The sequence below is a fragment of the Sabethes cyaneus genome, chromosome 3, assembly GCF_943734655.1.
Source record: "Sabethes cyaneus chromosome 3, idSabCyanKW18_F2, whole genome shotgun sequence".
In the NCBI taxonomy this organism is placed as follows: domain Eukaryota; kingdom Metazoa; phylum Arthropoda; class Insecta; order Diptera; family Culicidae; genus Sabethes; species Sabethes cyaneus.
The window spans coordinates 59126447-59139068 of record NC_071355.1 but is presented as its reverse complement, the minus strand read 5'-3'; the positions used below and the strand labels follow the sequence as shown (position 1 = coordinate 59139068).

At 38.2% G+C, this 12622-nt stretch overlaps 1 protein-coding gene across 1 annotated transcript; it reads right to left on the bottom strand.

Annotated features, from left to right (window-relative positions):
* Positions 1–737: 737 nt before the first annotated feature.
* LOC128742695 (CLIP domain-containing serine protease B4-like) lies at positions 738–12385 on the bottom strand. Its single transcript, XM_053839133.1, has 5 exons — positions 11974–12385; positions 2113–2547; positions 1952–2048; positions 1593–1894; positions 738–1525 (listed from the first exon to the last, which is right to left on the bottom strand). The coding sequence occupies exons 1-5, from the start codon at positions 12119–12121 to the stop codon at positions 1212–1214; spliced, it is 1296 nt and encodes a 431-aa protein (XP_053695108.1). The 5' UTR covers positions 12122–12385; the 3' UTR covers positions 738–1211.
* Positions 12386–12622: the final 237 nt, after the last annotated feature.

Here is a 12622-nt window from a genome sequence, read left to right as displayed (position 1 = left end):
ATTTGTTTACAATTTGCCAGTTAAGCCCCAATCGCGAATCACTTCGGAATTCTTTTTGTCATGATAGGCCCATTGCTATGAACGGACGTTCTGCTAAAACAAGTGGTAGTACCCTATATACATATATTCAACACAATACAATGTGGCAAACTGCGGTGGGCTGGACACGTAACCAGAATGTCGGACGAAAGTGTAGCTACAACTATTTTCAGCAGAAAACCAGGAAGAAACCGTAGACTTCGTGGCAGACCGCGCCCCCGATAGATGTACACTGTCGAGGACGATGCACGGTCAGCTGCAGATGTTCGAGAGAATTGGAGAACGGCAGCCCAGGATCGACTGAACTGGAGGACCATAATTCATTCGGCACAGGAGCGATAACGGACCGTCGCCAATTGTCATTCAGCAAATTTATAGATAGCTGCTTCCAGTGTGACAGCTGCGACAACTGTTTAAGGTTGGTTATACTTCAAGTACCAATACCTTCGACATCTGACCCTACACAGTGATTGATTTATTAAATTTTAAATACTACAGATAAGACACATAAAACTTAAATAAAAGTTTTAAGCTATGGGAGATGAATGAATTTATAATTTAAAATCTCTTTAATCAATAAAAAATTAAAACTTGTTAACATATAGAGAGCGATATATTTCTTGTTCTTATAGCATTAAATATTGTTTTATGAATAATAAACAATATAATCGTTCTTCAGTATGAAGAATTCCCTAATTTCTATGTGATTATTTTGATAATATTGCATATATTTTAAGTGATTTGAGGATATGAAAAAACAAGTCATTCTTATAGATTGAAAACAAGGAAAAAGGTATCAAATATAAATTTTGCGACAGCCAATAACCAATATCCATCAAGGTATAGTGCGAAAGTTCGATTGATTCGCTTCGATGCAAACCCGTGAAACAGGCTGTCAAGCGAAATACTACGCCTGAATTATTGACGAAGGATAAACGGCCGGGTATTGTTTCGACAATTATTTCCATTTACTTTCGTTTTGGCATTCGATTCCCCGGTTGATCATCACACCACGATGCATGATTTATTTACCCTGAATCGTACCCTTCCACGCAATGATCGAAATGATTAATCATTCATCGGCAGGTGTGACCGTGAAAAATACCAGGGAACGGAACATTATTAATTCAGTAGCTTCCGAGCCAACACCTTCCGTGATGTTGTTGTTTTATTTATTCTTCCAGTTTACCGACTATCCAGTCAATATACTGATTCACGCTGGTGAAAATACCGACTGGCTGGTTGACATGACAGTCTTTCATATCGTTTAACAATCCCGCAACTTCATGCACCACACCGACTTCCGGCACGTGTCTGGTACTGGTTATAGCTCCACCGGAATCCGCCAGGCACCGCTCACCATCATTGACTGGAACCGCACATAGGTAGTCATGTGTCCGCCGGAAGCCTCTAGGTAGATTCTGTTTACATTGTGGTGGGGTCAAAGCGTTCAGTTTGGATCGAATTTTGTAGCGACTGTTATAACCTACGATGAAAGCTCGGATTAGGCAACATATCATCAACATTGTTTCAAGTAGTTTTCTATTGCATACCGCATCCATTATTGCCCCATCCAGCTAAAGTAAAAATCTGTTCGTCTCCTTGCGGTACTATCGGTCGTTCTGGCAGACACACCGGTCTAATCCAAGTAGTGGTATTTACCGGTTCGGCCAACCGCAGCACGGCTATGTCATTCAGTTGAGGTCGATGCCGAAGAGCGTACTGCTCGTGAATGATCACTTTCTCCACCGGAACATCTATCGCTGGATCAGCACAGTAAAATTCCTCGTTTCCTTCTATTGCAATACAGTCTACCGTAGATTCTGTATCCCATTCACCCAGACGTACGGTTAGACTGAAATTTAATTTACTACATATTTTCATCTGCCAGTCGGAATCAAACGATACTCACTTGGACCACTTCGTCCTATCAGACACGCAATGGCCCGCCGTTAGGACATAGCGAGAGCTGATAAGCACCCCACCGCACTCGAACTCAGTTTCGTAGGCTGCAAATACATAACAAATTCAAGTTATCAAGCCAAACCCTAAAAATAGTTCCAACAAACATACGCTTATTGCCAAAGTGAATCAACGCCGTCCACGGTTGCTCGTCCAGTTTGGTTACATTTTCATTGAAAAGCTGATAGCTGGGTTGCACTCCACACTCACCCGGTTCCGGAAGCAATTTCCAATTTGCACGGTCGATTTCACTTCCGGTTGTTTGATCCACGCGGCTCGAGGTATCAAACGGTGCCGTGCCGGGCTGACGGGAAGTGGACACACCATCACTAGCACCACCACCGGTGGCGTTGACAATGGAATAATTCGGACAGCAAACCAAACTTTTTCCTTCCCTTCTACCGCACTCGCTAAGATACAGAAAAGCCACATCATCAGTCGAGAGGGTTTCCTTTCGAAGGACAGCCAGCACGATTTGACACTCGCCGACGAAGACACACCGGCCGGCCTGTTTGTAAGGGTTCGCACAGCCTTCGTTGTGGATCACTGCCAAATAGGAAATATTTAGAAAGTGGCTTAAGTGGAATACAATTACATTTGTGTTACTATATGAATCGTTTGTTTGGGAAACCCCAAAAGCACTATTTGACATGAGTCAACTTGCATGAGTGTTCGACAGTTTTGAATCCCCGGAGATTCCGACATTTTCTCTCAAATTCTGAAAAAAAAGTTGATTTCACAAGCCCCTTTTAGTTGACGTTGAAAATATTTCGAGAAAATTAGGTTTTTTGTGTTAAAATCACATGTGGGGTTTCACAAGCAACCGATTCATACGTAATTGACTGTGTTCTGTATCTAAGCGCAATTTAAATCAGAATTATGCTCACGCAATGCAGTATTAAACCAAACGAATAAACTTTTACTAGAAGAACTCAAAATTTTTAAGCTTATCACCCATTATGATATGCTTTTGCATATTGATATAAAAATAATTGCTTGTCAAAATAAACAAAACAAATGGACCAGACTGATCATAACAAGACTGATACAAGCTGGAGATAATAATGTTTAATAGGATATAAGCGGCAAAAATAAAAACTTATTAAGCGGACGTGGAAGTTCCTTAAGTATATTATCATCAGGTTATCATTAGGTACATGTTTACATGTCTCGGTAAATCTATTAGTGATTGAATTGTCATATTTTATCTGTTTAACTCATAAAATTTCACGATAACATTAATTTAATGCTGAAAATTCTTCTTTTTATCCTATTTTGCTTTGTTTTTTGGGTCTCATTTTATTTTGGGCTTGGCATAACCATCTGGATTGCTTAACTCGTCGCAGGGCTATCCTGTGGCTTCACATAAATGAAAAAAGCACAATAATGAAGCCGCCATATGTAATGACGTGGACCAAGTGTTTTTGCATCAGTCAAGTCAAAAAACGCAGATCGTTTGAGGATTCGAATTACGAACCATAATTTTCAAAAATATTGGTAAAGTTATTGTTTATGGGTTTGCCAGCTGGAAAATGCGAATTCTTCTTCTTTCAGTTACTCTTGTTTTGTAATCGAATTTTACACACAATTTACTTTCTTATGTGTCTATGTCCGCCGGTCCGGCAGAACAAAGAGATGAAATCAGAGATCTCCACTACTGATGATTACCCGCCATGGCTTTTACCTGCCGCCAGGACAGGTTCTCGTCTACAGCCCGAATGTCGTTGGCTAGGCTGCGTCGCCATGCGCCTCTGGGTCTGCCTCTACTACGCTGTCCTTATGGATTCCAATCGAGTGCTTCTCTGCAAACCTCGTTCGCTCTTTTCCTCAAGGCGTGTCCGATCCACTTGCACCTACGCTCACGAATTTCTGTTGCTATCGGCCGTTGATGACACTGACGATGGAGTTCCTCATTGGATATCCAGTTATCCAGTTTCGGCGTTGTGCGAGCAAGACAATGTCGTCGGCTAGATCGAGGTCATTTAGCTGCTCCATCGTTAGAGGATTCCAAGGCAATCCTCGATTTGGTCTACTGTCAATTGCTCCAACTAATATCTCATCCATAACGATTTTACACACTATGATTAAATTTAAAGAATTTACTGAATTAACGATCATTCACTTGTTTACCAAAAATTTTAAAATCATGAAGAATTGAAAAGAAGGCAAGAAAGAAAGTAACAGAATTTAGTCTGGAAGTTATCAATCTAAACAGGTTGAGGACCAATGATTTAGAAGGTTAGATGGATTTTCTTTATAAATTTTTTAGAGATTCGGAAACATCCGACAAATTTATTCGTACTTCGAAAATTTATAAGACGAGCTCCCTCGTCATGAAAATTAGTCTGATATGCAGACTATCACGGAATTGAAGGAAAAATCAGTATTTTATTTAAAAGCAGATTAGGGGAATAAAACCGTCATAATGGACAGAACTAAGTATGATGATCAGATGCTCCAGAAAATAATAACGCCTGTATGGTCCAGGCAACGAAGGACTAATCCCCTTGCTGGAATGGTAAAACGTGTAGATAAAACTACTGACGATCATAAAAATATTATCGGTAATACCTGAAAAAGTCTTCGTATATCTAACTCTGTTCTTCCGAGAATAAAGGGACACGCAAAAATACAAGAACCTGATATCAAAATGAGAGAAAATTATTTTTGCAGTATTATCCCCAACCAAAAAAGCAGCAAGGTGGCTACTGAAGGAGTTTCAATCTGGGCTAAAGAAATACCCAGACCGATCAATTAAGAGCACACGAGATTTCATTGAAAAGTTAAAAACTTCAGGTAACATTAGAACTGAGGAAATTATGATATCAGTAGGTGTAATGGCCTTGTTTCCTAGCGTTCCTGTGAACGAAACCTTAAAACCTTTGAAAAATGGCTATTTTCACAACGTAGTGCAAATGAGTAAAGAACAAAGATTAAGGACTACTTGAGATTGGCCCAACTTTGTTTGTAGAAAAATTATTTCGAATTTAGAGACAACTTTAATGAGTAAATGAAAGGAACCCCTATGGGGAATCTCCTATCTCCTTTCTTATGTGAGCTATTTATGGCTGTCACCGCAGGGAGCGGTCACCTGGTCACCCGAGCTAACACCATTCCCGAAGAGAGCCCGCTCATACTTACGCTACAAGTGATACTTATATAACTTATACTAAACTTATACTAAAGTGGATTAAAACTTATAACTAGTTAAAAGCTAAAGTGAAACTAAACTATATTAGATTATACTTAAAACTATTTACTTATTCAGGTAAAGCTTATAAATATAAATACTAGCCTAGTGCTTACACATACCTATTCTAACATCCATGCCTAACCTAAAATACAGTGCACCACGTGCAGCGCGCTGTAACGTGCTAGAGCAGCCCGGCAGGCATGAAAGACACTAAAAAGTAAGAAGCTATTATACAAACGATGATAAAATGTAATGTAATGTAATGAGAAACCATCTAATACTAAAGGGATGGTATCTTTCATGTTCAAACACACGTTTCAAAACAAAATGGTCTCTTTTTACCACATGATTCATTGTGTGGAAACTCTTCTACTGAGCAAGGAAGGAAAAGAAACTGAATCAAAATATATTTTCGAGATCACCAGGGTGAACGGTTATAAGAAGGAAACCATTTTCGTAGGAGAACATCCCATCACTTCTGAAAACATCAACCCTCTCCGCCCTGTTAAAAATATTTGAAAGCTGGATGTTGTCAATTCTCTTTAAAGAAAATTCAGTCAACCTTCTAAATAATCCAGCGGCTAGAAATTTTTCACCGCTTTCTACCAATTAGGGAATTTTTTCTTCTGGGACATTAAAGAAGACACTTTTTTCCAAAAATTTTAAAATTTTTTTAGTGATAGTTACCAACGAGGTCTTCAATTCATTTGAAGGGTATATCCTTCTAGTTGTCTGAAAAAAAGTTTCAGCCCTTTTGGTTGAAAGCTAAAATAGTTACAAACGCAAATGTGAAGGTGTCTTTTTGGCTCACTGTTCCCCAGTAGGTGGGAAGAGTGAGACAACGAGTATTAAATACTGAGACACATATTAGAATTATACTTAAACCATATTTTTTGGTTACAAAGAATAGTTTAGAGGTCGTACTGTTTATTTTGTGCATAAAGGATACATTACTGTTGTGCATTATTGAAAATTCCGATTTTTCTCACATCTACATTTATATTCATATAAAGGTCCAATCCTGGTTATCTGACCTTCAACTTACCTTCAGAACTCATTTACAATCAATTCATATGGATTGATTTACAATTCAACACAAATTTTTTTTTTGAAAATTACCCACATCTGTTTGTCTCACTGTTCCCAATAGGAATGTTTTGTAAGAAATAGTGAAATAGTGGTGTTAGCAAACAATTCGATGGTCTTATATTTTTTTATTTTTATCTCTCATTCCTATGAGATGCCATGTAGTAAATTTAATTTGGATTAGTTATGCGATTTGCCGTTAAAAATCACCTGAAAATGATCGCAATAAAATTTACTTTGACCCCCCCCAAAAACGACTTTTGCTGAAAAACATACTAAAAAATTAACAAATTTTTCTCAAACTGTATTATGTGACACAGATTCACAAACTTTACTTTGCAGGAAAATATCATGGATCTTGTATGTTTTATGGCGAAGCTATTCCCGAAGTGTCTCTGTTCCTGTTGTCTCACTGTTGACTACTCTCCCCTACATGCTTTTCTGACAGTAGGTAAACATAATTAATATATCAACAAGATACACACGAATGTATAATTGAACAAACGGCAATAAATATACGGTTCGAAATGAAGGCGACACTTCAGAGCACCCGGGGTAAGTGGGACCTATTAAAAATAAAGTGTAATAAATTAAAAAAGAATCCTTCAAATCTTACTTGTTCTAGATGTATTATCGAACATTTTTAGTTTAATTACATAATATTTATATCGGTAAAACTACAAAATAAAACCGAAAAGGACTAAACCTATAGGTCCCAAAAAAGAAGTCTATTAGCATGGCATATGAGAGAGCGAACAATTCGAGCACATTCTGGCGTGACATAACCGATGTTATGTTAAGGTTGAGCTAATCAGCAACTGGAAGTGAAACAATAAAGCGTTACCCAACAATTTTATTGATAGCTTATTCTACGCTCGTTTCTTTGATATTAGCATTATAACAGTCGTATAAGCAATTATACAAATAAATATTTGTTGCCCATTATTGTTGTTACCGTAACTATTTCTTATGATCGTTTCACGATTATCTCTGTCGTATTGTGCTTGATAGAATTAACATCATAATCGTATTTACGAACTAATAAAACGTGAATCATAAACTACGTCTCGCACCAATTGGATACAGTTACATACTCAACTATATTGCGTTACAATCCTGCATTACTCCGTAATTGCTCACGAATTGTGTATTATATTAATTGTAAAGTCGCCCGTCGTGCTTCAATAGTAATCTGCTTTTGTTACGGCATATTTGGATGAACCATAGAAGAACCATAGAAGATGAACCATAGTAGAAACATTGTCTTTGGTTGCTCTTTCAACACTTTAACGTTGCTGTATATTAACATTTAAAATTTTCTGTTATTTTGTGCTTTTTAATCATTTTCGAACATAGGTCCCACTTGCCCCGGTAAATGAGGCAAGTGGGTCCTATCGCCATGATTTTGAAAATTCTCCTTAGATTCATTACATGTAAATCGATAGGCCTTTTTGTAATTAAACCTTCGAAGTAATACCACTGAAGCATGCGCGTAGCGACGGGGGAGCTTTTGGGGGTTCAAACCCCCCTACGCCCCGGCCCCACGGAGAGAAAATTTGTTCTACATTTTCAAGCTTGAAGCTTAGATCAGGGGTGGTTCATACTGTTATAAGCTCCAATCAACTCTTGGTTTACTCGTCGCTCACTTCCCAGGCGTCTCTGAAGTCGCAGTTTTTTCACTTAAAAAATGTCGCTTTAGATCTGGACGAGCCATCTCCCACGTTCAGTCCCTCTGTTCTGGGTGCCGCTGGGTTGATGTATGCAACCGTTTTCTTCAGGACGTGTCCGCTTCATTGTAGCTTACCGACTTTCGCCAAATGTACGTTGGTAATCTTCCTAATCAGTGTGTGTTGCCCTTGATTCATACACCTCCGCTACTCTTTGTTTTTAGCTTATACTCCGCCAAATGTCGTCCGCAAGGGCACGTTACAGAGACTACAGGTTACAGAGGCGACAAGACACTCAAAATCCGCTAAAATTTGAATCAAAGCTGACTCTTCGCTTATAAATAAAGGTACCATTATAAATAAAGGTAACTCTCCGCTATGATTCAAAATTTAGCGGTTTTTGAGTGCCTTGTCGCCTCTGTAATCTATAGTATCTGTAGGGCACGTATGTCTTCCATTGTCAAATCCATAAAAACTATCGTTCCAACAGGGGGTATGTACATTACCTCTTGATCGTAGCATATTGCGAAGGGCAAAGAAGGTTCGATGCACATCTTTGCTCCTAGCCTCCGCTTTAAATCTAGCGCAGATGTCCTCCGCCGTGGCAAAGTTTCTGGTTTTAATAACAAAGTCACCTGCGTAGCCAAGAAGTTACAGAGATACCTCGATATAAGACAACCTCGTTATAAAACAACCTCGATATAAGACAATTCGATATAATACAATTTTTACCTCGATATAAGACAAATCCCTTTGACATAGTTGGTAACGACAGCAGAGCACATATTCCTTTCCAAAAGCGGCGCCATAAATTTATTCATTATTTCAAAATAATCATAAAAATTGTATACAACTAGTAGCTCAAACAATATTAAATAGTTCAAAAAACATAAACACACAACACAGAGCAAAATTGGTGACTACTAATGCCAAATTTTTGTGGAAAAATCATGTTTCGATATAAGACAATTTCGATATAAGACAACTTTTTGAAATTATAAATTGTCTTATATCGAGGTATCCATGTACCTCTGGGGGGCTCCGTAGCCGCAAGGTTACCGAGTCTGCTTTGACAAGCGAGTGGTCGTGGGTTTGAATCTTAGTAGAATCAAGCCATTCTCGATGTCAAGTGACTTTAGCATGGGTTTATTCTCAGGCCCCTCCATTTACCCTTCCTTCATGCTGAATTCTATATTTACCCTCTGAAGCCTCTTAACAGTGCAAATGTCCCTCCTATAGTTAAGTGTACTGGTCAGAGGTACGAATGAGTCCTCGCCAGGGACGGCTATAATATGGGATAGTGCTGGCAGCGAGAAATAAGTGGGTAAAGTAGATTAAGCTTTGAAGGAAGGGTAAACCCCAATACACGCAAGCACGCATAAAATTTAATAAGCATATCGCTCACTCAATAGCGATTATAGCAAAAAGAAATGCAGTGCAGGTCATACAGCAAACACCCGGGCGATATTACAATAGATCAACTATACTGGTCGCAGTAATGAGTCCACACATGGAAAAAAAAAAAAATCCATGTACCTCTAAGTACTGAAAATTAAACCTCTTGTTTCGATATCTGCTCCACGGATCACCTTAAGAGCGATGTTTAAAACCATGCAGGATAAGTTGTCAGCAGCACTCTCACCGCGTCTCGAAGAAACTTGGTCCTATGGATTCTAACAGCCTCTATCAGCCGAGATTTGAATATACAACGTACCTCAACGCCAACTGGAAGGCAACATTTGAGATATTATTCTATTTTTATCGTAGGCTTTTTCGTGTATTCGTATAATGCACGAAGCGTTTCTTAAAATACAATAGTTCGTACGAATACTTTAGGACTGTATGAATACTTCAGGACATTCAGGACTGATTTTACGAATCAGTTAGCACACATTTTAGAACTATAAATCAAGTTTTATTATTAGTGAAGTGTTGTAAACTACTTAAAATTGAATTTATTACTTGGGGTTAGATTGATTTAAAATTGAAAGCTTTGTGCATGGCTTGATGCTTCTGACATCAGATTTTGAATTTCCTTAGCTTAAAATGTCGAGTTCTCCGATGAAACCAACTTCATCATTAATTTAATATCGAATTCTCGAACCGATCGTTACAAAAATTATATTATTAAAACCTGCAGCGTATCCAATCAGCAACTGTGGTAAATAGCAATTCAAACGCTAACTTATCCCTTCTAAATAAATGTTGACGCATACTATAAAACTACCATAGCAAACGCAGGGTATAGATTAAGCAACCTATTTTGGACCCCATCTGTAGCTGTACATAATTTAAACACTTACGGCCAAATCTAATGGAACTCATCCAATTATATAAAGCTGTATATAGGGATCAACATAGGTCGATTACCCTACAGCGGCTAAAGTGTTTAGCTGTGCTCCAAGAATGTTTTATAATTATTCCCTTGTTTAATGTTCCCCAGAAAAGCAATCTTGGTCATTGTCATTGTTTTTATTTGCAACGTTGTTTATTTTATAGCGTATTCTGCATACATAGGGTATGTTGCTACATCGTCGTAATTGCCTATTCCCGTCCTATCCAACACAAATTATTAAAAATATCAGCATTTTTATGACACACAATGTAAAACTAGTTATTCCATAATATTTTAGTTAGTTGTCTATCATACGCGATCAATCAAACTGAGCTGAGATCTATTTAAATGCTTTTTATCATTAAAGAAGTCCTACCAGCCAACCCAGCTAGCATTTTCATATGTATAAAAAAGGTAAAAATTAGCATTACGTACAGATATACATGCCAATAAATCGTATTTGATGCGTAAAATTGGCATATCCGTACTATTTTGGAGGCGATATACGTGATTACAAATTATTTTGAGCGTTACGACTATATAAGTATTTATATACGATAATATCCGATTAAGCGCGAGTCGCTCCGTACGGCTATACGATTTTGTGCTGAAAATCGTATGTATGTCAGTTATTATCATTCTATACGATAGAAAATCAACTTGGTCCAATTTTATCCAGCTTTAGTTACGATTTCAAGTTTGTTAGGAGATATTTACGATAATTTTCGTACATTGATATACGAGTTGGTGCTACCTGGGAAATTTCCTACGTTTTTTCGTTCGACGAAGAAGACAATGTCGACTAATCGTTTTAATTTCCGTCATTCATAAATGAAAATAACTCACGCAAGGCATTGTCGTTATTCTACAGCCTGGAAAACTTGCCTGACCTGCAGAAATTTTGTAGAATAACATTTTCCATGCCGTCCTACACAAATACATGCGCGTTAGCTTCGTAAATATTGTTGTGATTTTTAGTTCGGACGATGAAAAATTTTGATGGACGGATTGTAAAACGGTACGACGAATTTAAGAAATAAAGTCAGTTGCGTAATTTCAATAATATGCTTTAATAGTCGCTTTTCAGTGATTTCAAAGTTCACGGATCGGAAGGTAAGTGTGTTTTAGTCAAATCAGCACAAGAACTTTTGGAGTATTCATTAAATCCATCCAGCAAATGATGAGAATTAGAATGGTTTTACTTATTACGACGGGAATTAGAAAAAGACCCTACATTGATTTTCGCAAATTCGATACTAAGACATGGTAGAATGCAATGAACTTCAGCGATCAAGGCTTTTTGCAATTTTGCTCTCTTAACTTACTAAACATCATCGTTTAAAACTGTTTGGTGATTTATTGAGGAGAGTATCATACAGCGCAAATAGATTCGCCAGAAATTGGCTAATCAGAAAGTAATTTCTGATATGCAGTTGAATGAGTATCGAAATTATGCTCTCCTCAATTACCACTGTTCGAATATGGTCCACTGGTTGCAATATGTACATTTTTTCAGTAAACAAAGTCAAACCATAATATTCTGCATCAAACTACCGTTTCAAACATATCGGCCAACAAACACACGTTAATTAAAACTACCCGCAAACAAATTCCCAGCTGGACGACACATTGGAAACAATTGCACCGGAGTAATTAAAACTTAAATTGAAATCATTCGTTACTGAACTCACATCCTGAAAACCGCGGCCATCCGGCACCAACATTGGAGATGACACATGCAACGGCTACGATTGCTACTGTTAAGCTCTTCATTTTAATTAAACACACAATCACTAACTCGGAGGTGCAAACGTAGTAATGATCCACCACTGCTCGCATAAAGCAGCGCGAAACTGTCACGCGTCCAGTTGCTGAAATCCAAAACCCCGACTGACAGCGGTTAAGCTAGTACGCGATTCCCAAAACCGCAAATGTTCACAGGAAACACAGGGAATAGACGACGAAGCAGCCTGCCGTCACTGGTGGGTTCTTCCAGTCCGACGGTCAGTAATGAGTTGAAACTACTAATTGGCTACTGTCGATCATCACTGGTCAGCACATCACGCCGCCGGCGGCGGGGCAATCCTACGTCACTTGGGTATTGCCTCTTTTTACCTATCAATAATGGTGCGCTAACGCCCAGTGTGTGTGTTTGTTTTTTATTTTTCGAACCGGACTGGACACCGTACGGGAACGAAGCAGAACTGAGAATGATTATGATTTTCTAATGTTATTTACAAACACCGACAGTTATCACTTGAGCTTTTGAATTCACAGCAGCAAATCGCGGCAAGACCGAAATGACATCGCACGAACAAAAATGTACATTCGATACGATTT